Source organism: Tachyglossus aculeatus, unplaced genomic scaffold (genome assembly GCF_015852505.1).
Source record: "Tachyglossus aculeatus isolate mTacAcu1 unplaced genomic scaffold, mTacAcu1.pri SUPER_6_unloc_5, whole genome shotgun sequence".
In the NCBI taxonomy this organism is placed as follows: domain Eukaryota; kingdom Metazoa; phylum Chordata; class Mammalia; order Monotremata; family Tachyglossidae; genus Tachyglossus; species Tachyglossus aculeatus.
In genome coordinates, this window is record NW_024044840.1 from 644,852 (window position 1) to 672,567 (window position 27,716).

Here is a 27,716-nt window from a genome sequence, read left to right on the forward strand (position 1 = left end):
GGGCTTAGTACAGTGCTCTGCATGCAGGAATAAGTACCATTGATTGATTGCACTGATACTGCTTTTAAAAAATCCTCTTCCAGTTTTGTAGTTTGGGCAACTGGGGCACAGAGAGGTTTCATAATTTTTCCAATCATGTCACCCAGATGGCAAAGAAGGAACCAAAATGAATTTAGAATTCTGATGCCCGACATAGTGCTCTATCCAAAAATGGTCTCTGCTGATATGTGAGGGGTTGAGGGAAAGTAACAGGGAAGGAAGAAAGAAAAGAAAATATTTGCTTCTCAGCTGGATCTGTGCCTTTGGATGTAGACTGCAAGCTCCTAGTGGGCAGCAAATGTATATACTAATTCTGTATTCTCCTGATCATCAGTCAAATTTACTGAATGCTTAATGTGTGCAGAGTACTGTACTAAGCAGTTGGGAGAGGACAGTATAACAGAATTAGTAGACAAGTTCCCTACCCAGAAGGAGCTTACAATGCAGAAGGGGAGACAGACAATAATAAATAAATAACAGACACATACATAGGTTCCATGAGGCTGAAGGGGTGGTGAATAAGGGTTACAAATCCTAGTGCAAGGGAAATGCAGAAGGGAGTGGGAGCAGAGGAAATGAAGTCGGGGTAGAGCTCTTGGAGGCGATGTGATTTTAATAATAATTATGGTATTTGTTAGGCACTGACTATGTGCCAGGCACTGTACTAAGCACTGGGGAGGATACAAGCAAATTGAGTTGGACACAGCACGTGTCCTACACAGGGCTCACATTCCCCATTTTACAGATGAGGTAACTGAGGTACAGAGAAGTGAGGTGGCTTGCCCAAGGCCACACAACAGACAAGCAAGAAATGAAGGCAGGGAGAGTGATCATTGGTTCTGACGACCTTGACACCTGTCTACATGTTTTGTTTTGTTGTCTGTCTCCCCCTTCTAGACTGTGCGCCTGTGGTTGGGTAGGGACCGTCTCTATATTTTGCCAACTTGTACTTCCCAAGCTCTTAGTACAGTGCTCCGCACACAATAAGCACTCGATAAATACGATTGAATGAATGAATGAATGAATGTGGGGCAGGAGGGAGTTCTGGTCAACCACTGGAGGCTCTCGGGAAGTGAGGAAACATGGACAGAATGGTTGCCTAGAAAAATCATTTGGATTTTGGAGAAAAATGTATTAAGCTCCCAAGTGTTCAGTACAGTGTTTTGCACACAGTAAGCACTCCATAAATAACATTGATTGACTGATTGATCACTAGTTCAGCAATCTCAGCCCTGTGAGGGAGTAAAGGAGCTGCAGGAGTCAGGGCTCAACTCTACCTCTTTTCATTCATTCAAGCATATTTATTGAGCACTTAATGGAAGCAGAGCACTTTACTAAGATCTTGGGAAAGTACAATTACAGTAATAAAGACAGAGAATCCCTGCCCACAAAAAGCACACTTCCCCACATGCCTGTCATGTAAGAATAATAATAATGGTGTTATGTGCTCAGATCTTACAATAAAATAATTGTCAATCATTGTTCTAATCGTTGGGGTAGATACAAGCTAAACATGTTTTTTATAATGGCATTTATAATAGGATGGACGCAGTCCCTGTCCCACATGGGGTTCACAGTCTTAATATCCATTTTACATTCAATCAATCAATCAGTCGTATTTATTGAGCTCTTATTGTGTGCAGAGCACTGTACTAAGCGCTTGGGAAGTACAAGTTGGCAACATATAGAGACAGTCCGTACCCAACAGTGGGCTCACAGTCTAGAAGGGGGGGGCAGAGAACAAAACCAAACATACTAACAAAATAAAATAAATAGAATAGATATGTACAAGTAAAATTAATAAATAGAGTAATAAATATGTACAAACATATATACATATATACAGGTGCTGTGGGAAAGGGAAGGAGGTAAGATTGGGGGGATGGAGAGAGGGACGAGGGGAAGAGGAAGGAAGGGGCTCAGTCTGGGAAGGCCTCCTGGAGGAGGTGAGCTCTCAGTAGGGCCTTGAAGGGAGGAAGATAGCTAGCTTGGCGGATGGGCAGAGGGAGGGCATTCCAGGCCCGGGGGATGACGTGGGCCGGGGGTCGATGGCGGGACAGGCGAGAACGAGGCACGGTGAGGAGATTAGTGGCAGAGGAGCAGAGGGTGTGGGTGGGCTGTAGAAGGAGAGAAGGGAGGTGAGGTAGGAGGGGGCGAGGTGATGGAGAGCCTTGAAGGCCAGGGTGAGGAGTTTCTGCCTGATGCGCAGATTTATTGGTAGCCACTGGAGATTTTTGAGGAGGGGAGTAACATGCTCAGAGCGTTTCTGGTCAAAGACAATCTGGGCAGCAGCATGAAGTATGGATTGAAGTGGGGAGAGACACAAGGATGGGAGATAAGAGAGAAGGCTGATGCAGTAGGCCAGACAGAAGAGGATGAGAGCTTGAATGAGCAGGGTAGCGGTTTGGATGGAGAGAAAAGGGCGGATCTTACCAATGTTGTGGAGCTGAGACCGGCAGGTTTTGTTGACAGCTTGGATGTGAGGGGTGAATGAGAGAGCAGAGTCGAGGATGACACCAAGGTTGCCTGCTTGTGAGATGGGAAGGATGGTAGTGCCGTCAACAGAGATGGGAAAGTCAGGGAGAGGGCAGGGTTTGGGAGGGAAGACAAGGAGTTCAGTCTTGGACATGTTGAGTTTTAGGTGGCGGGCAGACATCCAGATGGACATGTCCTGAAGGTAGGAGGAGATGCGAGCCTGGAGAGAGATTGAGGCGCAGCAAAGTTAGGTGATTTGCCCAAGGTCACCCAGCAGACACGTTGCAGAACCAGGATTAGAACACAGGTCATTCATTCATTCATTCAATCGTATTTATTGAGCACTTACTTTGTGCAGAGCACAGTACTAAGTGCTTGGGAAGTACAAGTCGGTAACATATAGAGACAGTCACTGCACAACAACGGGCTCACAGTCTAGAAGGGGAAGACAGACAACAAAACAAAATATGAAGACAGGTGTCAAAATTGTCAGAACAAATAGGATTGAAGCTATATGCACATCATTAACAAAATAAATAGAATAGTAAATATGAACACGTAAAATAAATAGAGTAATAAATCTGAACAAATATATATGCAAGTGCTGTGGGGAGGGAAAAGGGGGGGGGATGAAGAGAAGGAGAGGGAAAAGGGCTCAGTCTGGAAAGGCCTCTTGGAGGACGTTAGCTCTCAGTAGGGCTTTGAAAGGAGGAAGAGAGCTAGCTTGGCAGATGTGCTCGTTCAAGCTCTCATCCTATTCCGTCTGGACTACTGCATCAGCCTGCTCTCTGATCTCCCATCTTCGTGTCTCTCCCTACTTCAATCCATACTTCATGCTGCTGCCCGGATTATCTTTGTCCAGAAACGCTCTGGGCATGTTACTCCCCTCCTCAAAAATCTCCAGTGGCTACCAATCAATCTGCGCATCAGGCAAAAACTCCTCACCCTCGGCTTCAAGGCTCTCCATCACCTCACCCCCTCCTACCTCACCTCCCTTCTCTCCTACAGCCCACCCCACACCCTCCGCTCCTCTGCCACTACTCTCCTCACTGTGCCTCGTTCTCGCCTGTTCCGCCATCGACCCCCGGCCCACGTCATCCCCCGGGCCTGGAATGCCCTCCCTCTGCCCATCCGCCAAGCTAGCTCTCTTCCTCCCTTCAAGGCCCTACTGAGAGCTCACCTCCTCCAGGAGGCCATCCCAGACTGAGCTCCTTCCTTCCTTTCCCCCTTGACCCCCTCTCCATCCCCCCATCTTACCTCTTTCCCTTCCCCGCAGCACCTGTATATATGTATATATGTTCGTACATATTTATTACTCTATTTATTTATTTATTTATTTATCTTACTTGTACTTATCTATTCTATTTATTTTATTTTGTTAGTATGTTTGGTTTTGTTCTCTGTCTCCCCCTTCTAGACTGTGAGCCCGCTGTTGCGTAGGGACTGTCTCTATGTGTTGCCGACTTGCACTTCCTAAGCGCTTAGTACAGTGCTCTGCACACAGTAAGTGCTCAATAAATACGATTGATTGATTGATGTGTAGGGAGGGCATTCCAGGCCAGGGGAAGGACATGGGCCGGGGGTCGAAGGTGGGCTCAGGGTTCACATAACTTGTCCTTCTGATTTCTTCTGATTCCAGGTCCATGCTCTATCCACTAGACAACACTACTTCTCCGTATTACTACTATATGCCAAGAACTGTGCTAAGAGCTGGGTTAGTTACGAGACCATCAGAGCTCAGATCCAGTCCCTGTCCCCCATGGAGACCTCTGCTGTGTGTTGCCACTGTAGTTGGCTGTTTTCCACCATTGCTCCCTAAAGGGAGATGCAGAGACGGTGAGTATCTGTACTCTGAAAGTTCTGTTACATGGGTACAGCTTAATAGAGGAGACCCAATTTTCTAGTTGAGGACTCTGACCCAAAATGAGGTCTCTAGAACATGGCAGAAAGGGGCTATTGGGGTTGTGTCTGCAATCTTTCCATAAGAGATGCAGTGACTGTCATCTCTTACATTTCTCATGAACCACCGTTCAAGACTCGACTCTGAACCCCGAGGGACAGGAAAAAGGGTCCTTTCATTGACTGGCAGACTCTGGAATGGTGCTTGCTCCTTGGTGCTCTGCCATTTGCTCTCTAATAGGTAGCCTTATTGCCTGGATTTAATTTATCATCTTCAAATGGAATGCTCTAATCCCCAGCCACTGAAAACATACTAGGCAATTTTGTCTCCCATTTTGGCTCATTGTAGACCCTTATTGTACTTGTGCAGTTTCTGCTCACACAGAGAATGGAACTGGAAGCTTAAAAATAGTGGTTCATTCATTTACATCATGCTGCACCTCAAAGCTGAGCATCTAACTGGTGTTTCTCTTTGCCTGGCTGGATTGGGCAGTGAGGAGGGTCCTGCACCCCAAATGAAGGAAAGATAAGAACAGTTTTTACCATTTTGCCATGCATGGTCTTCATCAGTGAAATGAGCAGACTGCTTGGAGAAGAGGGAGCTTCCATTTGTTTTTAAATAATAAGAATCATAATGTTGGTATTTCTTAAGCTGTTACTATGTGCCAAGCACTGTTCTAAGCGCTGGGGGATACAAGGTAATCAGGGTTGTCCCACCTGGGGCTCACAGTCTTAATCCCCCTTTTACAGATGAGGGAACCAAGGCCCAGAGAAGTTAAGTGACTTGCCCAAAGTCACACAGCTGATAAGTGGCAGAGCCAGGATTAGAACCCATGACCTCTGACTCCGAAGCCCGTGCTCTTTCCACTGAGCGACTCAGGAGCAGCCCTGTTGGCCAGGGAGAAAGAGGAGGAGAGGAAATTCTACACAGGCCATGGATAACAAGGCCCGGTTGTATTCTGGGTGGCCCTTGTGAATAATGCTGCGGATAACCCTTTTCTCCCAAAATAAAGCTATCAGCCTGGTAGGGCTTTGGTTTTCATTCTAAAGCCATAAATGAGGAGTTCTTCAACAGGATGGTTCATGCTAAACTGAGATCCTGGGAAGTTCTGGATACTTTCATAAACATGAATGAAGGAAACCACAGGTTGCTGGTTTCCCTGTGTTCCTGCACAATTAGCAGGTTGGATTGCAAATTAAATGTAGTTGCCTTGCACATCTACTACTAGGAGGAAATGATGAAACTAGCACCAATTTTGTGATTTTAGCATTTAAAAAAATGATATAAATTTAATAGTGCCTTTAGCAACACTTGGAATCAGGATAAACACTGTAGAGGGTGAGGTAGAAGCTAGAGGTTTGTAAGTCAAACATACTAACATATCTGTTAATCAATTGAATAATATATGACAACCAATGTGGCCTAGTTGGAATAGCCCAAGCCTGAGAATCAGAAGGCTTTAATACTGGCTCCACCACTTGTCTGTTGTGTTACCTTGGGTGCATCCTTTCACTTCCAGGCCTGACACACAGAAAGCGCTTAACAAGTGCCATTGGTATTAACAGTAGTAGTAGTAGTAATAGTAGTAGTAGTAGCTGTACCTCAGTTCCTTCGTCTGTAAAATGGGGATTATTATTATTATTAATTATTATTAATAATAATTAATAATTGTTAATTATTTAATATTAATATAATATAATATTGATATTAATAATATTAATAGATAATAATGATAATAATAATAATAATAATAATAATAATGGTATATGTTAAGTGCTTACTATGTCCCAAGCACTGTTCAAAGTGCTAGGGTAGACATAAGGTAATCAGGTTGTCCCACGTGGAGACCACAGTCTTAATCCCGATTTTACAGATGAGGTAACTGAGGCACAAAGAAGTCAAGTGAATCGCCCCAAAGTCATACAGCTGATAAATGGAGGAGCCGGGATTAGAACACACAACTTCTGACTCCCAAGCCCTTGCTCTTTCCACTAAGCCATGCTGCTTCTCTGATTAAGATTCTGCGCCCCACATGGGACATGGATAGTGTCCATCCTCAATAATGTGAATCTACTCCAGCACTTAGTACAGTGCCTGGCACATAGTAAGAGTTCAACAAATGTCATTAAAAAAATTAATCCATCTTATTCAGTGAGTGCTTACTGACTGTATGCAAAACACTTTACTAAGTACTTGGACGAATACAACTGAGTTAGTAGACATGTTGACTGCCCACAAGGAACCTGCAATTTAGCAGGGAAGTCACATACTAAAATAAATTACAGAGAAGTTATAATAACTGAATATGTGAGCCCGTCTTCTAGACTGTGAGCCCATTGGTGGGTAGGGACCGTCTCTATATGTTGCTGAATTGTGCTTCCCAAGTGCTTAGTACAGTGTTCTGCACACAGGAAGCACTCAATAAATATGATTGAATGAATATGACTGTAAGCTAAACTCGTTATGGTCAGGGAGTATGTCTGTTACATTCCCCCAAGGGCTTAGTACAGTGCTCTGCATGCAGTAAGTGCTCAAAAAATACAACTGACTGATTGACATAAATTGTTATGGAGAATGGGACTACCCAAGTTCCTATGTGACACTTGGCATATGGAGGGATACAGATTGAGGTCTTGGGAGATTAATCTAAGAAGACATCCTAGAAATATGATTTCAGAAGATTAGAAACAAAGTGGTCTGCCAGATGTGATGGGGGAGAGCACGAATGCCTGGCGGGAGGTGGGGGGAGCACATTTCAGCAATAGGTTACCAATGGAACAGATGAGAACGAGATACAATAAGTAAATTGGCTTGAGAGAAACAAAGAATGGGAACTGGAGTGTAATGAGAGAGGAGACAATAAGTAGTGGGGACAGCTGATGGAGTGTCAAAGTCAGTGGACAGGAGTTTTTCCTTAATGTAGCAAGGGATGGACAATCATTGGAGGTTTTTGAGGACTGGGGAGAAGTACACAGAATGATGGTTTAGAAAACGATCCAGACAGCAGAGAATTATGGATTGGAGAGGGGAGAGAATGGAGGAGACCAGTGAGAAGGCTAATGGATGGAATATTCATTTATCTTCGATGGAATCCACATACAAAGTTACTGCAATCAACCCCTGGGCTATCCACTCATCAACAATATAAGCCACATCTCAAAATATTGCAATCAACTAAATGTAGCAGCAATCCGTGGTATGGAACATGACCATATACAGTAAGTGTATCAATTTCCAATAGTACTAGTAGTAACAGTGTATATTAGGTATTTACTAGGTGCTTAGCACTATGCTAAGCACTGAAAGAGAAATACATGTATATGGTATGGACATGGCCCCTGGCCCCTGGCCCCAAAGGATTAACAATCTAAGATAAGGGGCAGGATAAGCATGGACAACAGACACTAAAAGAAAGGCAACCAAAAAGACAAAGATTAATCATTATTTCTTCAGGTCAGCGTGGCCTAATGGATAGAGCACAGGTCTGGGAATCAGAAGGGCCAGGGTTTTAATCACGGCTCCATCAGTTGTCTACTGAGTGATCCTGGGCATGTCACTTGACTTTTCTCTGCCTCACCTGTAAAATGGTGATCAAGACTGTGAGCCCCATGTAGGATGGGGACTGTGTCCAACTGGGCTTGCTTGTATAAACCCCAGCTTTTAGTACAGTGCCTGACACACAGTACAGTCTTAACGTACTATTATTATCAGCTACTTGCTGTTCAAGGTTGGATATAAACTAGTGGCCAATGACAAACTTGCTGACCTAGTATGTATGAGCTACTCGTGATTACCTTTAGCTAAATTTGCAATGGGCAAAACCGTTGGCAGTTTAGACTCTCCCATAAACAAGGTCAAGGAGAATTGTTGAGTCAATAGACCCACTTATGCAGCTCTCTTCAAGCACTAGGGCATCTGCCTACTTCACGATACTATATCAATATTTACCTAATTTACAAATGGACAAATGATTTTCACCTGAATTCACAGAAGAAGATTGTCAGTCACTGGAAAGTATTCTTCAGGGCAAGGTTGGGAAACAATAGCAACAAATGTACAGAATTTCTGCTGAATAGTATCAATTGTATTTATGGAGCACATACTGCGTGCAGAGCCCTGTACTAAGTGCTTGGGAGAGTATGATTTAACAGAGTTGTAGACACATTCCCTGCCCACAGTGAGCTAACAGTCTCATTCATTCATTCGTATTTATTGAGCACTTGCTGTGTGCAGAGCACTGTACTAAGCACTTGGGAAGTGCAAGTCTGCAACATATAGAGACCGTCCCTACCCAACAACAGGCTCACAGTCGAGAAGGGGGAGACAGACAACAAAAGAAAACGTGTAGACAGGTGTCAAAATCATCAGAACAAATAGAATCAAAGCTATATGCACATCATTAAAATAAATAGAATAGTAAATATGTACAAGTAAAATAAATAGAGTAATAAATCTGTACAAATATATATACAAGTTCTATGGGGAGAGGAAGGAGGCAGGGGAATGGGGAGGAGGAGAGTAAAAAGGAGGCTCAGTTTGGGAAGGCCTCCTGGAGGAGGAGAGCTCTCAGTAGGGCTTTGAAGGGAGTAAGAGAGCTAGCTTGGTGGATGTGTGGAGGGAGGGCATTCCAGGCCAGGGGAAGGACGTGGGCTGGGAATCGACAGCGGGACAAGTGAGAACGAGGCACAGTGAGGAGGTTAGCGGCAGAAGAGTGAAAGGTGTGGGCTAGGCTGTAGAAGGAGAGAAGAGAGCTGAGGTAGGAGGGGGCAAGGTGATGGAGAGCCTTGAAGCCGAGAGTGAGGAGTTTTTGCTTGATTCGTAGGTTGAAAGGCAGCCACTGGAGACTTTTGAGGAGGGGAGTAACATGCCCAATGCATTTCTGCACAAAGATGATCCGGGCAGCATAGTGAAGTCTAGGCTGAAGTGGGGAGAGACAGGAGGATGGGAGATCAGAGAGGAAGTTGATGCAGTAATCAAGTCGGGATAGGATGAGAGATTGAACCAGCAAGGTAGCAGGTTGGGTGGAGATGTAAGGGCGGATCTTGGCAATGTTGTGGAGGTGAGGCCGGCAGGTGTTGGTGATGGGTTGGAAGTGTGGGATGAACGAGAGAGCAGAGTCGAGGATGACACCAAGGTTGCAGGCTTGTGAGATGGGAAGGATGGTAGTGCCATCTACAATGACGGGAAAGTAAGGGGGAGGGCAGGCTTTGGGAGGGAATACAAGGACTTCAATCTTGGACATATTGAGTTTTAGATGACGGGCAGACATCCAGGTGGAGATGTCCTGAAGGCAGGAAGAGATATGAGCCTGTAGGGAGGGAGAGAGAGCAGGGGCAGAGATGATAGTTATCATCGTAGATATCATCGTAGAGATGATAGCTGAAGCCGTGGGAGCGAATGAGTTCACCAAGGGAGTGAGTGTAGATAGAGAACAGAAGGGGACCAAGAACCGACCCTTGAGGAACCCCTACAGTAAGGGGATGGGAAGCGGAGGAGGAGCACGCAAAGGGGACTGAGAATGAATGGCCAGAGAGATAAGAGGAGAACCAGGAGAGGATGGCGTCAGTGAAGCCAAGGTTGGATAGCGTGTTGAGGAGAAGGGTGTGGTCCACAGTGTCGAAGGCAGCTGAGAGGTCGAGGAGGATTACGATAGATTAGGAGCCGTTGGATTTAGCAAGGAGTTCATTGGTGACCTCCAATGAGGGCAGTTTCTGTGGAGTGTAGGGGATGGAAGCCAGATTGGAGGGGGTCTAGGAGATAGTTGGCATTGAGGAATTGGAGGCAGTGGGTGCAGACGACTCATTCTAGGAGTTTGGAAAGGAAGGGCAGGAGGGAGCTAGGGCGAGTCTCCAGTAAATGTTCTACTTGGAGGAGGAAGGTGAACACCTTAACCCATTCAGCTCACGCAGCCTATCCACAGGAGAAGACCAAATTTGAAATTTACTTTGCCCACCCAAGTCTGAAACAATAAAAAACCTATGTTCTGCTACTTTTCCATCTCTTTATTCACACTCAATGTGCACACAAACTTGGTTTTACATGGGCATCAGCCTGCCCTCCTCTCCTATTGTGGTGGGACATTGTTCCCACCAGGTCAGGCAGGAGGACTATGGTAACTCCAGCCAAAAGGCTGCCATTACAGGCCCTGACATTCACATCTGAGGGAGTGTGGAGTGTTGGTTTAGGCTACAACCCTGGACACACCAAGGGGTGGTAGAGAGGGGGCAAGTTACTAAAATCCCACTTCCTCCAACAAACTTTCCCCAACTAATTTCCAATGTCCCTAACCTTAACAACCTTTCAGCCATGCCTTGCATGTCTGGATCTATTTAACATTTATATACCTAGCTATGAACTGTAGCTTCCCCTACCTGTAATTTATTTTTGTGCCAGTCTTCTCTGCTAGATTATAAACTCCTGAAAGATAGGGACCGTGACCACTAACTCTATTGTAGTCTCTCAAATGCCTACTCTTCACAGAGTAGGGGGTCAAAAACTATTATTGATGAATTACTTATTTATGCCAATCTTCAGCACTTGTGCACATAAATACAGTGCTAAGCTCTTAGTACAGTGCTTTGCACACAGTAAGCACTCAAGCGCTCAATAACTGCAATTGAATGAATTGAATGAATATGAATAGTCAGCTGACAATTCAATTTTATTAACTCTGATTCAATGGCTTATGGACATTTCTGTGTCTGTCTGACTTTAGGTCTAGCTGAATTCTTTACTAGGCTTCTGTAATTTCTGAGTATAGATAATGCTCCCCTTCCCTTCCAGGAATTGCAGTTGGCTAGATTTGTAGTGTCTGCACTACAAATATATACTAGATATTAGGTTTTGTTGTTTAAGTTATATTTATCCGGGATGACTCTTGGGATCTCGTGTAGCCAGGGAAAAATTGCAGTAGACAAAATGACCTGTGGATATGGAAGACCACTCCACATTTGGTTTGTGGCCTCATAGGATCAATGATAGCAGGTAGTTAATATGGAAAATATCAGATCTCAGTGTCACTGTACAAATCCCTACTAGTCCAAGCCCTTTTTTATGAATTACGGTGGTGAGGTGTACCATCCACTCTCCCTTTATAAAGAATTAATATTTGTGGTGTTCAGAAATAGTTTCTCAAACAAAAAGTGTACTTAGCTGTGCACTTATTCAATTCCATTCTCAGATGCTGTTATTGGTGTCTTGGTACAGAGTCAAATGAGTCGAGGACAAATATGCTCTTAATTATTTCTTGAAGCCTGCATAAATTGTTTCTTGACAGGGCAAGGAGGGCAGGGAGGCCTCTAACTTGACCTGTTTGCCCATCTGCTTTGTTGAGAAAGTTGGTCGTCTCTAATTGACGGGGTCATCACTGAATCTGTGTCTAGTATTCATTTAATCTTATTTATTGAGCACTTACTGAATGCAGAGCACTGTACTGAGCGTTTGGGAAGCAACAAAGACAATCCCTACCCACAATGAGCTCACAGTCTAGAAGGCTTGTGAAGCTGAGTTCAGGATATTTCCATACCTGCTAGTTGGGGGACAGATTGGGAATCTTTCTCTGTGTACCCAAAGATGGGAATGAACTGAACTCCGGTCAAGTGCCCAGTACCAAGTGGGAATGCTTTAATGAGTTATAGAAACCTGCTTCACCCGAGAGTATTCAGTGGATAATGCAGAGTAGCTCAGGTGGGCATTGGTGACTTCATTGCTTTGGCAGCTAGCTGTTTTACTGAAGCAGAAGCAATGTGCCCTAGCGGAAAGAGTACAGGACAGTCAGCAGACCTGGGTTCTAAACCTGGCTTTGCCACTTGGATGCTGTGTCACTTTGGGCAAGTCACTTATTTTTTTGTAACCGTTTCCTCTTCTGTAAAATGGGGATAAAATACCTGTTCTCTCTCCCCTCTATTTAGACTGTGAGACCCAAATGGGGCAGGAACTCTATCTGTATCTAGTAACCAAAGGATTTTCATTTATTAAGCACTTACTGTAATAAGCTCTGCGAAATAATTCACGGGTGAGAATTAGATATGGTCCTCGACCCACAAGGGGTTCACAGTCTGAAAGTATGTAAACATGTAAGGAGTGATGAAACAATAAAAGACTGAAACAACATTAAAGACAAAGACAAATACATACAATCAAACCAAAAATCAGTAAGGAGCTATGGCTAGAGGAGAAGAATTTCAGGCTTCTCATGGCTCAGAGTGCAAGACACACCCATAGCCACAGCAACCACTCTGTCATCCCCCCAATCTTCCTGAAGTTTTGTGGTGGCCTCATGTAATTTTCTCTTTTCCCACCTCGGTGGTGGAAAGCAGGATGAGATGGCAGCTTGTAGATGGTATGGATAGTATGATTATCTTGCATCTACTCCAGCACTTAGCACAGTGCTTGGCATTTAGTTTGCACTTAATACCACACGTTATGCTGATTAAAAATACAGAGAAGCAGTGTGGCTCCACGAAAACAGCGTGGGCCTGGGAGTCAGAAGGACATGGGTTCTAATCTCGGCTTTGACACTTGTCTGCTCTGTGACCCTGGGGAAGTTGCTTAACTTCTCCGTGCCTCGGTCACCTCACCTGTTAAATGGGGATTAAGACTGTGAGCCCCACGTGGATTGGACTTGTTCAACAAGATCATCTTGTATTCATACATTCAGTCATTTTATTGAGACTTACTCTGTGCGAAGCACTGAGCTACATGCTTGGGAGAATATAATACAACAAGAAACAGACACATTCCCTTCCCAGAATGAGCTCACAGTATCTATCCCAGTGCTTCACACAGTGCTGGGCACATAGTGTTAACAAATACCATTAAAAAAAAAAGATTGTTCTCCACGGTCTTGAAGTTGTGGAGCAGGTAGAAGCTTAGAAAAGTAGCAACCTTAGAAGATAATAATGCCTACTTGTGTTTTGTCCTTCTTGAATGTCTCACCTTTTGTGTACAGGGAAACTGCAGTAACAATTACAGATTCTTTAAAGCAGAGTGAGCAAGTACTTGATGCTCAGGGGTGAAAACTCATCAGTTCTTTCCCTTTTGTTTTTCTTTTTCCCTAGTGGGCTGTTTACCTTTGAGTAAGATGGATGCGTGTGATAAAAATGCTGTTTTAATTGTCTTCAGTCTGGCATAATATCTATTAACTGCATTCATATTTCTGGCAGAATGTCAAAAGTCACAATAAGACTTGGGTTATTTTTCCTTCAACAGCAGGATTTGAGTAGTTTTTTCTAATGTTTAAGTATGTCAGGGGAAATTTCTTCTTTGATTCCTAAATAAAGCCTCATGGAGAAATCATGACAGAATAAACCTGCAATTTCACAGGGACTGCATTTGCAAACGGTTAAAGTAATAAAGTTACTTGATAAAAGTAATCTTTTCAAATTAACCCAGGTCTGTAATTAGATATGTATAGATCGTGAAGTGGGTTGAATTATTTAGAGCTGAAAAGATTCTCTTCCACATTTCTTGTTCCTGGGTGGCAGAGACTGTGGAACTTATTCTGATGGAAGCTGACGATTTAACTCAAACACCATCGCTGTGTGAAGTACCTAAAAATAATATCACAACCTTCCAGACTCCAGTCAAATGCTCAATTGCTCACTTCTTACAGGGGGGCTCTAGTGAGCTGATGGTCTCTGGCCTTTCTTCTCTTTTGAATTGGATCTGGGTTGCAGCATCTCATGGTGGCATAGCTTGCCAGCTTTCACAGGCAAATGTGGAGGTATCTTTTGTAATGATAGTAATGCCGATAATTGCATTTGTTATGCACTTATTATATGCCAAGCACGGGGGTAGATAGAGATAATCAAGTCCCATGTGGGGGTCACAGTCAAAGTAGGAGGGAGAACAGGTAATGAATACCCATTTTGTAGATGAGGGTACTGAGGCTCAGGGAAGAGACTTACCTAAGATTCCACAGCAGACAAGTGGTGGAGCCAGTATTAAAACCCAGGTCCTCTGACTCCCAGGCCTGGGCTCTTTCCACTAGGCCACGCTACTGCTTTTTTATGGTAATTAAGCACTTACTATGTCTCAGGCATTGTTTTAAGTGCTGGGAGAGATACAAGGTAATCAGGTTGTCCCACATGGGGCTCAAAGTTTTAACCCCCATTTTACAGATGAAGGAAGCGAGGCACAGAGAAGTTAAGTGACTTGCCCACGGTCACATAGTAGACAAGTGGCTGAGCTGGGATTAGAACCCATGGCCAGTGACTCTTAAACCCATGATCTTTCCACTGTGGCATGGTGCTTCTCAATAACAGAGTTAGTAGACTTGTTCTCAGACCACGAGTACCTTACCTTCAGTTGAAGAGATTTTGGTTGAGCCTTGATCAAACTGCAGTCTTGTTTCCTGCATTTGGTGCATGGATACTAATAATATCAATAATAATAATAATAATGGTTTTTGTAAAGTGCCTACTATGTGTCAAGCACTGTCCTAAGAGCTGGGGTATATCCAAGGTAATAGTGTTGGACACAGTCCCTGTCCCACATGGGGCTCATCAAGAAAAATTAGCATATATTGAGGTGCAATGTGGCCTAGTGGAAAAATAATAATAATAATTATGGTATTTGTTAAGCACTTGCTATGTGGCAGGCACGGTTCTAAGTGCTGGAAGAGCACCGGCCCGGGAGTCAGAGGACCTAAATTCTAATTCCAGCTCAGCCATGTTCCTGCTGTGTGACCTTGGGAAAGTCACTTACCTTTTCTGTGCTTCAGTTACCTCATTTGTAAAATGGAGATTAAATACCTGTACTCTGACTTAGTTTGTGAATGCTGTGTGGGATAAAGGACTTTGTCTGACATGATTGCCCTCCTAGGGTTGCACCTGGAGAGTTTCCAGTACTCTGTCAGTCTCGGCTATGGGAGGGAGAGTCAAGCAGAGGCATACCTATTCCATACCTAGCTTGGGCGGTGGCTAGAAAGTAGAAGACAATCTGCTCCATGTCAAAATTCAAATTTGCTGGGCAGCAGTGGCATGAGAGGGAGTCAAGGGTGGAGACACAGGTTTACTGAGTGGGAGGAGGCACTGGTAAACCACTTCCATATTTTTACCAAGAAAATTCTATGGATACACTACCAGAACGACTGCAGATGGAGGTGGGAGGTTCTGGAAGAGATGTGTCCATGGCGTCTCTATGGGTTGGAGATGACCCAACAGCATAAGACTGTCCTGATTATCTTGTATTTTCCCCAGTGTTTAGAACCTTTCTTGACACATATTAAACAATTATCATTATTGCTTTTTGATGAAAGTAGTGCACACCAAGGGTCAGAGGCAATTTTGACTCCCTTGATTAGTCATCAATGGAGCATTTGAGCTAGGATACAGCAGGACAGACTGATCTAATGCTTCATGGATAAGAAGATCTTATAAATTTGAGATGTAAGTAGTGAGGATGTACATTATCTCTGTGATTTCTTGGCAGGAATAGTGACACTCATCTGTGTGCTCACCGTCCCCCTAGACTGAACGGAGAATGGAAAAGAGTGTGACAGAATTCATTCTGTTGGGACTTACACATAATCCAGGGATGCGGAAAATAATACTTATCGTGTTCTTAGTTCTCTATGGTGTTACTATGACTGGCAACGTGCTCATCATGACAACCATAACCAGCAGCAAGACTCTGGGCTCTCCCATGTACTTTTTTCTTACTCATCTGTCCTTCATAGATGTGATTTATTCTTCTTCCTTATCCCCTCTCTGTCCGGGAGAAAAAAAAATCTCCTTTGAAGGGTGCATGACCCATGTCTATGCAGAACACATCTTTACAGGTGCTGAGATCATCCCTCTCTCAGTGATGGTCTAGGATCGCTACATGGCCATCCATAAGCTCTGCACTACCTAACCATCATGAACAGGCAGTTATGCAGGCTGCTGGTGTGGGTCCTCTGGATGGTGGGATTCTTCACGCAAAGATCCAGCTTCTCTTCACGATGAGGTTACCATTGTGTGGTTCTAGTGTGATTGATCACTTCAAGTGTGATCTGTACCCTTTGCTGAAACTCACCTACAGTGACACCCAAACCCTCGGTCTCTTCATAGCTGCCAACAGTGGGGTGATCTGCCTGTTCAATTTCATCCTTTTGACGCTTTCCTATGTCATCATCTAACACTCCTTGAAAACTCCCCACTTGGAAGGTAGATGCAGAGCCCTCTCCACGTGCATCTCCCACATCACTGCTGTTGTCTTATGCTTTTCTCCCTGTGCATTTGTGTATGTGCGACCCATGACAACTTTGCTTGTAGATAAAACTGTGTCTATATTTTATACCACTATAAAGTCTTTCATGCCATGCTAAATCCCCTAATCTACACTCTGAGAAATGCAGAGGTGAAGAATACCATGAGGAAACTTTGGAGAAGAAAACTGTCGTCAAAAGATAAATGGTCCTAAATCAAACTCATGTTCACACAAATGAGAGAAGCAGCTGACTTTCTAAGAGAAAATTGATCAAGAGAAATGTGGCCATTAGGGTTCATGGTCAGAAACTTCAATTGTGTATTCCCTTTCCTTATATAGAAACCTCTCCAGATCTTAAGTGCTTCTTTCCCATCTTCTTCCAGCCATGTGAAGTGCATGTTCTTAGCTTTCTACAGAGAATAATACAAATTCTGGTATTTGTTAAGTGCTTACTGTGTGTCAGGAACTATACTAAGTACTGGGGTGTTTACAAGCAAATTCGGTAGGACACAGTCTTTGTCCCACATGGGGCTCACAGTCTTAATTCCCATTTTACAGATGAGGAAACTGAGGCATACAAAAGTGAAGTGACTTGCCCAGGGTCACACAGCAGACAAGTGGCAGAGCTGGGATTACAACCAACTACCTTCTGACACCCAGGCCTGTGCTCAATCCACTATGCTATGCTGCTTCTCAACCCACCTGCTGCTAGAGTTTGGGGTCCATTTCCTGGATGAGCACTACTATCTACTCTAATTTACACCCCCCCAAAATATCCCACCTAAAGACCCCCAAACAGTAACATTATTAATAGTGTTTTTGTCCTAGTTTTCTATTAGACCATTTGTGTCTGGCTATAATAAGTAAAGGGTATCTCTGACCAGACGGTTAATATAATCATTTAATGCCACGGATTGTGCACAGAGATGTTCATGCCTTTTTTGTTTATGGTATTGGTTGAGCTCTTACTATGTGCAAAGCACTGTTCTAAGCGCTGAGGTAGATTGCCCCACATGGGGCTCACAGTCTTAATCCCCATTTAACAGATGAGGTAAGTGAAGCACTGAGAAGTTGAGTGACTTGCCTAAGTCACACAGCAGAGAAGTGGCAGAGCCAGCATTAAAACCCATATTCTCTGACTCCCAAGCACTTGCTTCTTCCACTAAGCACCTTACCTCAGGATAATTTCAAATGGAGTTTTCTGCTGTTCACCAAGTCCAGGTGGGACTTGTAGAGGATGCAGAGGTCCAAAAAAGAGCGGTTCAGGCTGTTAGCATTTTGAGGGTCAATCATGCTATTTGCAAAACTGAACCCAAATTCCCAGAGGAACAACTACTGAGAGCATTGCTGAGTTCCTCTGTTTTTCTGCACATTCTCTCCCACTGAGGGAAGCTTTGAGATGACAATAACTGCAAGGAGGAGAAAAACATACAAACAAGAGTGATAGAAAACTGGGGTAAACTCATCAGTGTTCAACTCCTACCTGATTTTCACCAGTTAAACTCAGTCCCAAGCTCCCAGGTGAATGCCCCTTTTGGACTTTTCTGATGCTTCCGGAACTCTAACTAGGCCTATTTTCTCCCAAAGGAAGATCATATGGCTCTGTGTCCTACCTACTGTCACATAATAGGGGTCAATGAATCGGGAGAGGTGGAGTGGGCCAAAGAGTGTGGATGGATCAACCACTGAGGAGCGTCATTTAATCAAAAAGGTTTTTTGAGCACTTACTGGGTGTGGAGCACTGCACTGATTGAGAAAGTACAATACAATAGAGAAGGTAGATGTGATGCCTGCTCACAAGGAGCTTATACCTGTAGGAGCAAGGCCTGCTGGTGGTAGACCAGACTATCCCCTTTTTAGCAGTCAATCAGTGATATTCATTGTTTACTGTGTGCAGAGAGCTGGACTAAGTAATTGGGTAAGTATAAGTGAGAGAAGCAGCATGGCCTAGTGGAAGGACCACGGACCTGGGTGTCAGAGGACCTGCGTTCTAATTCCATCTCTGCCACTTGCCTGCTGTGTGACCTTGGGCAGGTCACTTAAATTCTTGTCCTCATCTGCAAAATGGGGATTCATTACCTGTTCTCCCTCATATTTAGACTGTGAGGCCCATGTGGGACTTGGTCAGTGCTTAGTACAGTGACTAGCACACAGTAAGTGCTTAGCATATACCAGAAGTATCATTATTATCTTATATCTACATTAGCACTTAGTACAGTGATCAACACTTACTAAGCACTTAACAATTACCACCATTATAATTATTATTACAACAGAGTTGGTATACATATTCCCTTCCCACAAGGAGCTTACACACCCAGCTGAATGGCACTTGAGTAGAAAAGAGACACTATTTTCATGGACAAAGTGTATAAGAGAGAGTCTCTTTTAATAACACACTCATGGGTGCAGTCTCATCAATGGTAGGAAAATATTGAACCGTAAATCCAAGGAAAGGCAAGGAAAGGTGAGATCAGCTTAGAAAAAGGAAGCGTTTGGGAAGTATTCCCTCTGTTTCATCCAAAGCATCTTGTTTGGATTCAGCAGTTAAATTGAATGTAGCATTCTAAATGCTTACACGGATTGGTCTTCTGAACTCCTAAATCTGCTTATTGTGCCTGTGGTATTACAAAATGTTTTCCTGGAATAGACATACCAAGTCTGAAAGCATAAAAGTCATCTCTCTGTGTCTCCATGCTCTTACTGTATGCACCGGTCGATGAAACCTGCATATATGATGCTGACACCCACTGAATCCCTCTTCATCCCTTCCCAACAGAAAAAAAAGCTTGGTCAGTCAATCAATCATTGGTAGTTTTTGAGCGATTACTGTGTGAAAGCACTGAACTAAATGCTTGGAGGAGTACAGACGGAAACACTGCTTGGCACAAAGTAAGCACTTAAAAATTCCACTATTATTATTATAATAATGGACATGTTCCCTGCCCATAGTGAGTTTACAGCATAGAAGGACTGGTCTGCATGATATCATTTAAGGTGTTGAACAAATATTATTGAATAATCAACTCGTTTCTTAGCTAGACTCAGTCCTTACTCACTTATAACTAGAAATGGCATCCTGTGATAATATAACAGGAAGCAACATGGCGTAGTGGAAAGAGCACAGATCTGGGAGTCAGAAGACCTGGGTTGTAATCATACCTCGCAACTTGTCTGCTGGTTGACCTTGGAAAAGTCATTTCACTTCTCTGCACCTCAGGTAGCTCAATTGTAAAATGGGGATTCAATACCTGTTCTCCCTCCTTCTTAGACCGTGGTCCTCATGTGAGACAGGAGCAGACTTGATTGATTTGTATCTATATCAGTGTTTAGAACAGTGCTTGACACATAGTAAGTGCTTAGCCAGAACCATTGAAAAATAATTCCATTTTGTCCCTTCCTTTTTTTTTTGTTGACACCTGAACAGGGCAATGCCTATTTCTCTAATATCCCTAGAGAATGAATATGAAAAGAGATAAGACAAAGAATCAATGAATCATATTTATTGAGCACTTAGTATGTGCAGAGACCTGTACAAATAACTTAGAAGAGTACAATATCACAGAGTTGGTAGACACATTTCCTGTTCATGACAAGCTTATGTTCTAGAGGGGGAGACAGTAGAATCATGTAGAACTATTATTGTATGAGTAGATTCTTATGAATTTTCTCCTCAAAATTATGGCCTAGGTCATTGTTCTGGAGTTCAGTCATTCAGTCATATTCCTGTTAGGCACTAGCTGCGGCACTCTTGGCGTTCATGACTGAAATTGAACCTTCAGCTAGATGTTCCAAGTCTGAGCCTCAGAAGATCTTTACCTGCCATGGAGGATGGTGAATTCAAGAAAACAACAAGAACCTTTCCTCCTGTCTCCAGAGAAACAGGCATTCATATAAAACATATTCTTCAATGAGTGATAAAACCCCTAAATGACTAATTCTGTCTGTTCTTCAAATATTGCTTGTCAAGAGATTTTTTGAAATAACTCAGCTCCCTCAGCCGACAAAGATATTTAATATTGTTGGTGTAACAGTTGGGGATTTATTGAAAAATGAGTCACTTGGCAGGATTACCTAAGGACAATGTCAAAAGATTGTTTTTCATGTTGGTCCAAAAGCTTTATATTTCTTTAGAGACCTCCATGTCCCCAGACTTGAATTCTGAAAAACACTGATTCAAACTCAACATATAGATGCAAAACTGAATAAAAATAAATGTATTTTAGCTCAAAGGGAATTTCAATTTGCTGAGTGTTGGTATTAAAATTAATCAAAATGGAATACAGGTGAGCAAGTCTCACAGAAGAGAAGTAAGAATAACAGGTAATGATTAAATATTTGGCTTTTCTGGCAAGTACATTTCCTATCTGACACAAGAAACAAGACATTTAAGACCTTTCAAAGAGGGTAAATACCACAAGAGTCAAAAGGTATTGAACAAAAGAGCATTGCCACTACAGTATACTATGAGAGAAACCAAAATATTAATTCTTGGCCAAATGCGAAGACACAGTACAACAATATCCATGTAATCATGTGGCGCAGAAAGGTATCAGGAGCACAAGAACCTAAATCAGTCAATAGTATTTACTGAGCACTTACTATTTGCAGAGCACTGTACTAAGCCCTTGGGAGAGTACAATACAACCGAACCTAAAGTTGAGACAATGACTAAGCTCAAATGAAAACTGAGCTCCTATTATTTACAATTGGTCAAAAAATAATAATAATAATTGTTTGAAACTGTAACATCACTCCACAATTACAAATGTTAAATTTTCAGATATAGGTACATGATATTTTCTAGCAGCCTGGAATAGTGGATAAAGAAAGGCCCCGGAGTCAGAGGATCATGGGTTCTAATCCCAGCTCCAATGCTTGTTTGCTGTGTGACCTTGGGCAACTCTGTTAACTTCTCTGTGCCTGTTACCTCAATTGTAAAATGAGGATTGAGAATGTGAGTCCTATGTGTGACAGGGATTGCATCCAACATGGTTTGCTTGTATCTACCCCAGTACATAGTACAGTGCCTGGATCATAGTAAACTCTTAACAAATACCATTGTCGTTATTGTCATTTGTGAAATGTATCCAAAATATCAACAATGACTGTGGATTAGGAAATACGGAGACCCTGGTTAAAAGTGGTAATAAATCTCTTTTAATATAAGGGAAATGTATGCTTTAGTTATTAAAATTCCAATTTCCTAAACATGAAATGCTGAGTAGGATTATGTAGGAGCTAGAATTAAGACTATTTTAGTAGACCACTATCATTGTTGTAGCATTGTATTAAAAAATGAATTGGATTTAAATTTCCAATGTATCACTGCCTGTCTAGGATAATTCCTAGGTATTGGTTTATCAGAAAATGGGGCAAAATAATAAAAAATGACTATTTGTCAGAGCTAAACATTTAGGAGAGAGCTCGATTTCGCTTTAGGAAATTAACACCATGTTTGGCAATAGGATCAATCACGACCAGAGGTTTCTTTCTGGAAGCAAGTCATAGCTACATTTCGAATTAATTTGGAGGTGAATTGGGTGAAGAAGGGGACATTTAGTAGAGATAGGATGTCAGGAAAACCAAGCAAGAAGTTCAAGGATATGCTGCAGAGTGGGTGAAGACATAAAGAATTTATATCTACTTGTCTTTTGGGTTTAAGGATGCCAATATTGAGATTTTTTATTGGGCTACATAAATGTGACTAACAATTCCTTCCACACTGTTGGCATATAAAGATGCTTCCTATCTCCCTTTTTGGATATTTGTAAAGTGCTTACTATGAGTCAGGCACTGTTCTAAGCACTGGGGTAGATACAAGGTGGTCAGATTGGACACAGTCCATGTCCTACATGGGGCCCACAGCATTAATCCCCATTTTACAGGAGAGGTAACTGAAGCACAGAGGAGTCAAGTGACTTACCCAAGTCACTCACTCACTCAGTGGTATTTATCGAGTGTTTACATAAGAAGCAATGTAGTAAGCTCTTGGTGGGTGATACTTTGATGCTGAAGGATTGCCTGTTTTCCAGGACCATGTTGTTTTTGGTCCTCTCTAGTCACTGGATACTAAGTATTGTTTATAGGCAGGGTAGTTGTAATTTCTCTAGAGGTCAGATGTGACATCTGTTTGTTACGGTATTTGTTAAGCATGTATTATGTGTCTTATGCTGTTCTAAGCACCTTTATCAAATTAGACAGTCTCTGTCCTAAATGGGGTTCACAGTAAAAGTACGTGGGAAAACAGGCATTGAATCCCTATTAAAACTTGAGGTAACTGAGGCACAGAAAAATTAAGTGCTTTGACCAAGGTCACACAGCAGGCAAGAGGCAAAGCCGGGATTAGAACCCAGATCCCCTGACTGCCAGACCCATGTTTTTTTTTCCAATAGACCATGCGGTTTCTCTCTTTTGTGTAATATAATTGCTCCATTTTAATTTCTTCATCCACGTTCAGATTGATTTAGATCTGTATGTCATGTAGGCTCCCACTCTATAAAAGGAAGCATTAATGGTCTTGATTCTGTTTTCTATTTCTTTTTCTATTTTTGCAATATATAAGCATGTGAGGAAATGAGTGTCAGTATTTAGGTCTGTGTCACTGTTGGAGATTCTTGGTTGTGTATAGAGTGGTAAAAAACCTTGATTTTCAAATGAATTGCTAGTCCACAGCACTTTCCTGACAAGTGGTTCCTAGAAAAGTGGTCCCCAGTAATAGCTCAAGCCTGAAAATCAGAGGTTCTAAGTTATAATCTTGGCTCTGTCATTATCTCCTCTGTGACCCTGGGCAAGTCACTTAACTTCTCTAGGCCTCAGTGACCTCATCTACAAATGTAATGTCTGTCTCCCCTCATAGAATATGAGGTCCTTGAGGGCAGGGATCATGTATACTGATTCTGTTGTATTGTCCTTTTCTACGTTCTTAATTCAGTGTTCTGCACACAGTAAGCATTCAGTAAATACTATTGATTTATCTCAGAACCTTCTCTGACCCATTATTCAGTAGAGCTGTAGGTTAAAGCATCCTCTCAGGATTGCATCTGGAGAATTTCCAGTACACTACTAATCTCGGCTTTGGGAGGGAGAATCAAGTAGAGACATACCCATTCTATTCCTAGCTTAAGCAGTGGCTAGCCAGTGGAAAGCAACCTGCTGCAAGTCAAAACTCACCTGTGCAGGACAGCACCGGCTCATGGGAGAGAGTCGAGAGCAGAGACTCATTTACTGTGAGGAAGAAGGCAATGGTAGACCACTTCCAAATTTTTACCAAGAAAACTCTATGGATATATTGCCAGAACGATTGCAGATGGAGAAGGGGCAGTCTGGGAGAGAGGTGTCCATAGAGTCTCTGTAGGTTGGAGACGACTCAACAGCATAAGACAAGACAACAGGGCAAAACCAACCCCAAATTAATAAGCATCTCTCATTGAATTAGAATGTATGCTACCAGGGAAGACATGGCTTCTTTACATTTTCCTATCCCAAAAACTTAGTAAAGGGAACTGCGTTTAGTGGAGTGCACTCAGTGGGTGCTCAATAAATACTTTGTCATTGTTTTCACATTGTTCACACAATGTCCATTATTATTAATATTAGTAGTAGTAGTAGTAGTAGTAGTAGTAGTATTGTTATTAAAATGCTTACTCTGAGTCAGCTATTGTACTAAGTGCTGGGGTAGGCACAAGCTAATCAGCTAGAACACGGTCCCTGCATCACATGGAGTTCACAACCTAATTAGGAGGGAGAACAGATATTTCACCCCCAATTTACAGATGAGGCAACAGAGACGTTATGTGACTTGCCCAAGGTCACACAACAGGCCACTGGCAGAGCTGGGATTAGAATCCACTTCATCTGAGTCCCAGGCCTATGCTCTTTCCATTAGACTATGCTCCTCCTCATTCTTTAATGACACCCCTCTCCTTTATTCTTCGTACTTGCATTAGGCATGGTAATGAACGAATGACAAGTAGCCAGAGGATGGTGGTAAAACAGCATCTAAAACTGGAAGATTTCCAAATTAATGGAGAAATGATGTTCATTTGACCTCTGACCTAAAATCTATGAAAACCATTGACCAATTTTCCCTGGATCAATACAGTGTGTGGTCTCCAAAATAGGGAACAAGAACATTCTGCAGCTATTTATATTAATAACCCATATCATAAGTTTACACTTATTCAAGGGCAAAAGTCACTGTTTTGCTCACTGACTTTCTAATGGCATTTATCATCTCTGCATTTCTCAATGTGTAGATGAAGGGATTTAGCATGGGGGTTATCATAGTATAAAATACTGCAACAGCCTTGTCAATAGATGAGGTTGTTGTGTGCTGCACATATTCAAAGATGCATGGAATAAAGAAGAAGATGACAACGGTGAGGTGGGAGGCACAGGTGGAGAGAGCTTTGAGCCTACTCACAGCACTGTGGGTCTTCAGGGAGTGCAAGATGAAGGCATAGGAAATCATCAACAGGACAAAGATTAACACGCACATGCCACCACTGTTAACAGCAACCAGCAGGTGCAAGGTGTGAGTATCGGAGCAGACCAGTTTCAGCAAGGGGTATAAATCGCACATGAAGTGGTCGATGACATTGGGGCCACAGAATGGTAAGTGTGCCATGAAGAGAATCTGCACTGTGGCATGAAGGAAACCTCCAGCCCAGGCCACGGCCACCAGTGAGCTACAGAGATGTCTACTCACGATGGTTGTGTAGTGCAACGGCTTGCATATCGCCACATAACGGTCATAGGCCATCACCATGAGGAGAATGATCTCAGCCCCGCCAAGAAAATGCTCTCCAAAGACCTGGGCCATACAGCCTTTGAAGTAGATGATTTTCTTATCAGAGAGGGAGTCGACAATTAATTTAGGTGTGTTGACTGAGGAATAGCAAACTTCGATAAATGACAAGTGAGCCAGTAGGAAATACATGGAGGAATCCAGAGTCTGACTGGAAGCTACGGTTACCACAATGATCAGATTTCCCACCACGGTGATGATGTAGAGGAATAAAAACACAACAGAGATGATTGTCTGCATCCTTGGATCCTGTGTAAGTCCCAACAGAATGAATTCTGTCACACTGCTTTCATTCTCCATCAGTGTAAGGTAGGCAATAAGTACACACGCGAGAGCTGCAGATTCGGTAAAGAGAACGATGACCCTTTTTAGGTTTGTCTTGAGATGATTAAATAATGCTTCATAAATGAGCTTAAAACACTTACATTCATTCATTCAATCAAATTTCTTGAGCTCTTACTGTGTGCAGAGCACTGTACAAAGTGCTTGGAAGTACAAGTCGGCAACATATAGTGATGGCCCCTACCCAACAACGGGCTCGCAGTCTAGAAGGGGGAGACAGACAACAAAGCAAAACAAGTAGACAGGTGACAAAACAAGTAGACAGGTGACAAAACAAGTAGACAGATCTCTGCCCACATCAGGCTTACAGTCTAGAAGGGGGGAGGCAGACGTCAAAACAAGTGAACAGACATCAATCATGAATAAATAGAATTATAGCTATATACATATCAAAAGAATTAAGCATGAATCAATATAAATAAATAGAATTACAGATGTACAAATATATACATAAGTGCTGCAGGGCAGGGAGGGGGGAAGGGCAAAGGGAGCAAGTCAAGGTGATGTAGAAGTGAGCGGGCACTGAGGAAAAGGGGGGCTTAGTCTGGAAAGGCCTCTTGGAGGAGGTGAGTCTTCAGTAGGGCTTTGAAGGGGGGAAGAGTGATTGGTGGATTTGAGGAGGGAGGGTGCTCCAGGCCAGAGGTAGGACCCGGACAAGGTGTCTATGAAGGGACAGGTGAGATGGAGGCACAGTGAGAACATTAGCAACAGAGGAGCGGAGTGTGAGGGCTGGGATGTAGAAGGAGAGAAGGGAGGTGAGGTAAGAGGAGGCAAAGTAATGCAGAGCTTTGAAGCCAGTTGTGAGGAGTTTTTATTTCAACCACTGCAGCTCAGTTTTCCATAAACTCTCCTCAAGAGTGGTTTTACTATTCCCAGCTTGTCAATTATGGTATTTATTAAGGGTTCAATATATGCCAAGTACTGTTGTTAGGGCTAGTGTCATTTTCACATAGGAATATTGAGATAATTGTTTCTCTGTTCAGGGTTCTTTTGCCACTGTCCAGTGGGCCACTATTGAAAGTGGGCATTAAATTCAACTCACTAGAATCCAGCTCAATGCTCACGCCCTTGAATTTAGTTTCTTTTCAAAGTCTCAGGGACTGCGACTTCAACAAAGTGTGGCCTTATGCCAGTCCCTCCCAGAATCACGGGATTTAGAGTTGGAGAACATCCATTTTTATTCTGCCTTCCTCTCTGAATCAAGGCAGTAGGGAAGGAATTCCTGGGTCTCTTTCTCCCAGAAACGTGCAGTTTGGAGCTGAATGCTGTTGGAAAATAACCCACTCAAGCTTGAAGCCTTGCAGTTACTGCTAGGATTTGTTGATACCCTTCAACAACCAAACGGGGCAGCTAAGAAGCATCAAAAATCAGGACCTTACTGGACGAACTGTGAAATACAGTCAACTGCACAACATACAGTAGCCTTCACATCAGCGTCCTTTCCATAGATAACAAACTTCTCAATTGTCTGTTCTCTTAACAGCTAGTTAATGCATTTACGACTCCATAAATGGACTCTATGACTAATATTTCCCAGACCTTTAAAAAGACTCGTGAAGATTTACCTTGAGGTGTAAATCTAACACCAACCAAACGGAAAACCTGCATGACTTAACAATAATAATAATGATAATAATAATAATAATAATAATAATAATAATAATAATAATAACTATGTGCCTCACACTGTGCTAAGCCCTGGAGTAAATATAGGATAATTAGACGGGACACAGTCTCTATTCCAGATGGGTCTCACAGCCTAAGGGGAAGGGAGAACAGCAGACTTGAGAAGCATTGTGACTTAGTGGATAGAACATGGGCTTTGGAGTCAGAAGGACCTGAGTTCTAATCCCTGTTCTGCCACTTGTCTGATGAATGACCTTGGGTTGAATGACCCTGCACTGCTCTGTGCCTCAGTTACCTCATCTGTAAAATGGGGATTAAGACTGTGAGGCCCAT

The 27,716-nt window shown here is 42.8% G+C and overlaps 1 protein-coding gene and 1 non-coding gene across 2 annotated transcripts; one reads left to right on the forward strand and one right to left on the reverse strand.

Moving 5' to 3' along the window:
• The first annotated feature begins 15,228 nt into the window (after positions 1–15,228).
• On the forward strand, positions 15,229–15,366 carry LOC119922172. The gene has a single exon (XR_005448639.1). It is a non-coding gene; the product is annotated as a small nucleolar RNA SNORA7 (small nucleolar RNA).
• Positions 15,367–24,785: 9,419 nt separating this feature from the next.
• On the reverse strand, positions 24,786–25,715 carry LOC119922128 (olfactory receptor 4C46-like). Its single transcript, XM_038742143.1, has one exon. It carries the CDS (start codon positions 25,713–25,715, stop codon positions 24,786–24,788), a length of 930 nt encoding a protein of 309 aa, XP_038598071.1.
• Positions 25,716–27,716: the final 2,001 nt, after the last annotated feature.

What these genes read in the sequence shown, in the direction of transcription:
- LOC119922128 (XM_038742143.1), bottom strand. Translation starts at nt 25,715, where the DNA reads ATGGAGAATGAAAGCAGTGTGACAGAATTCATTCTGTTGGGACTTACA.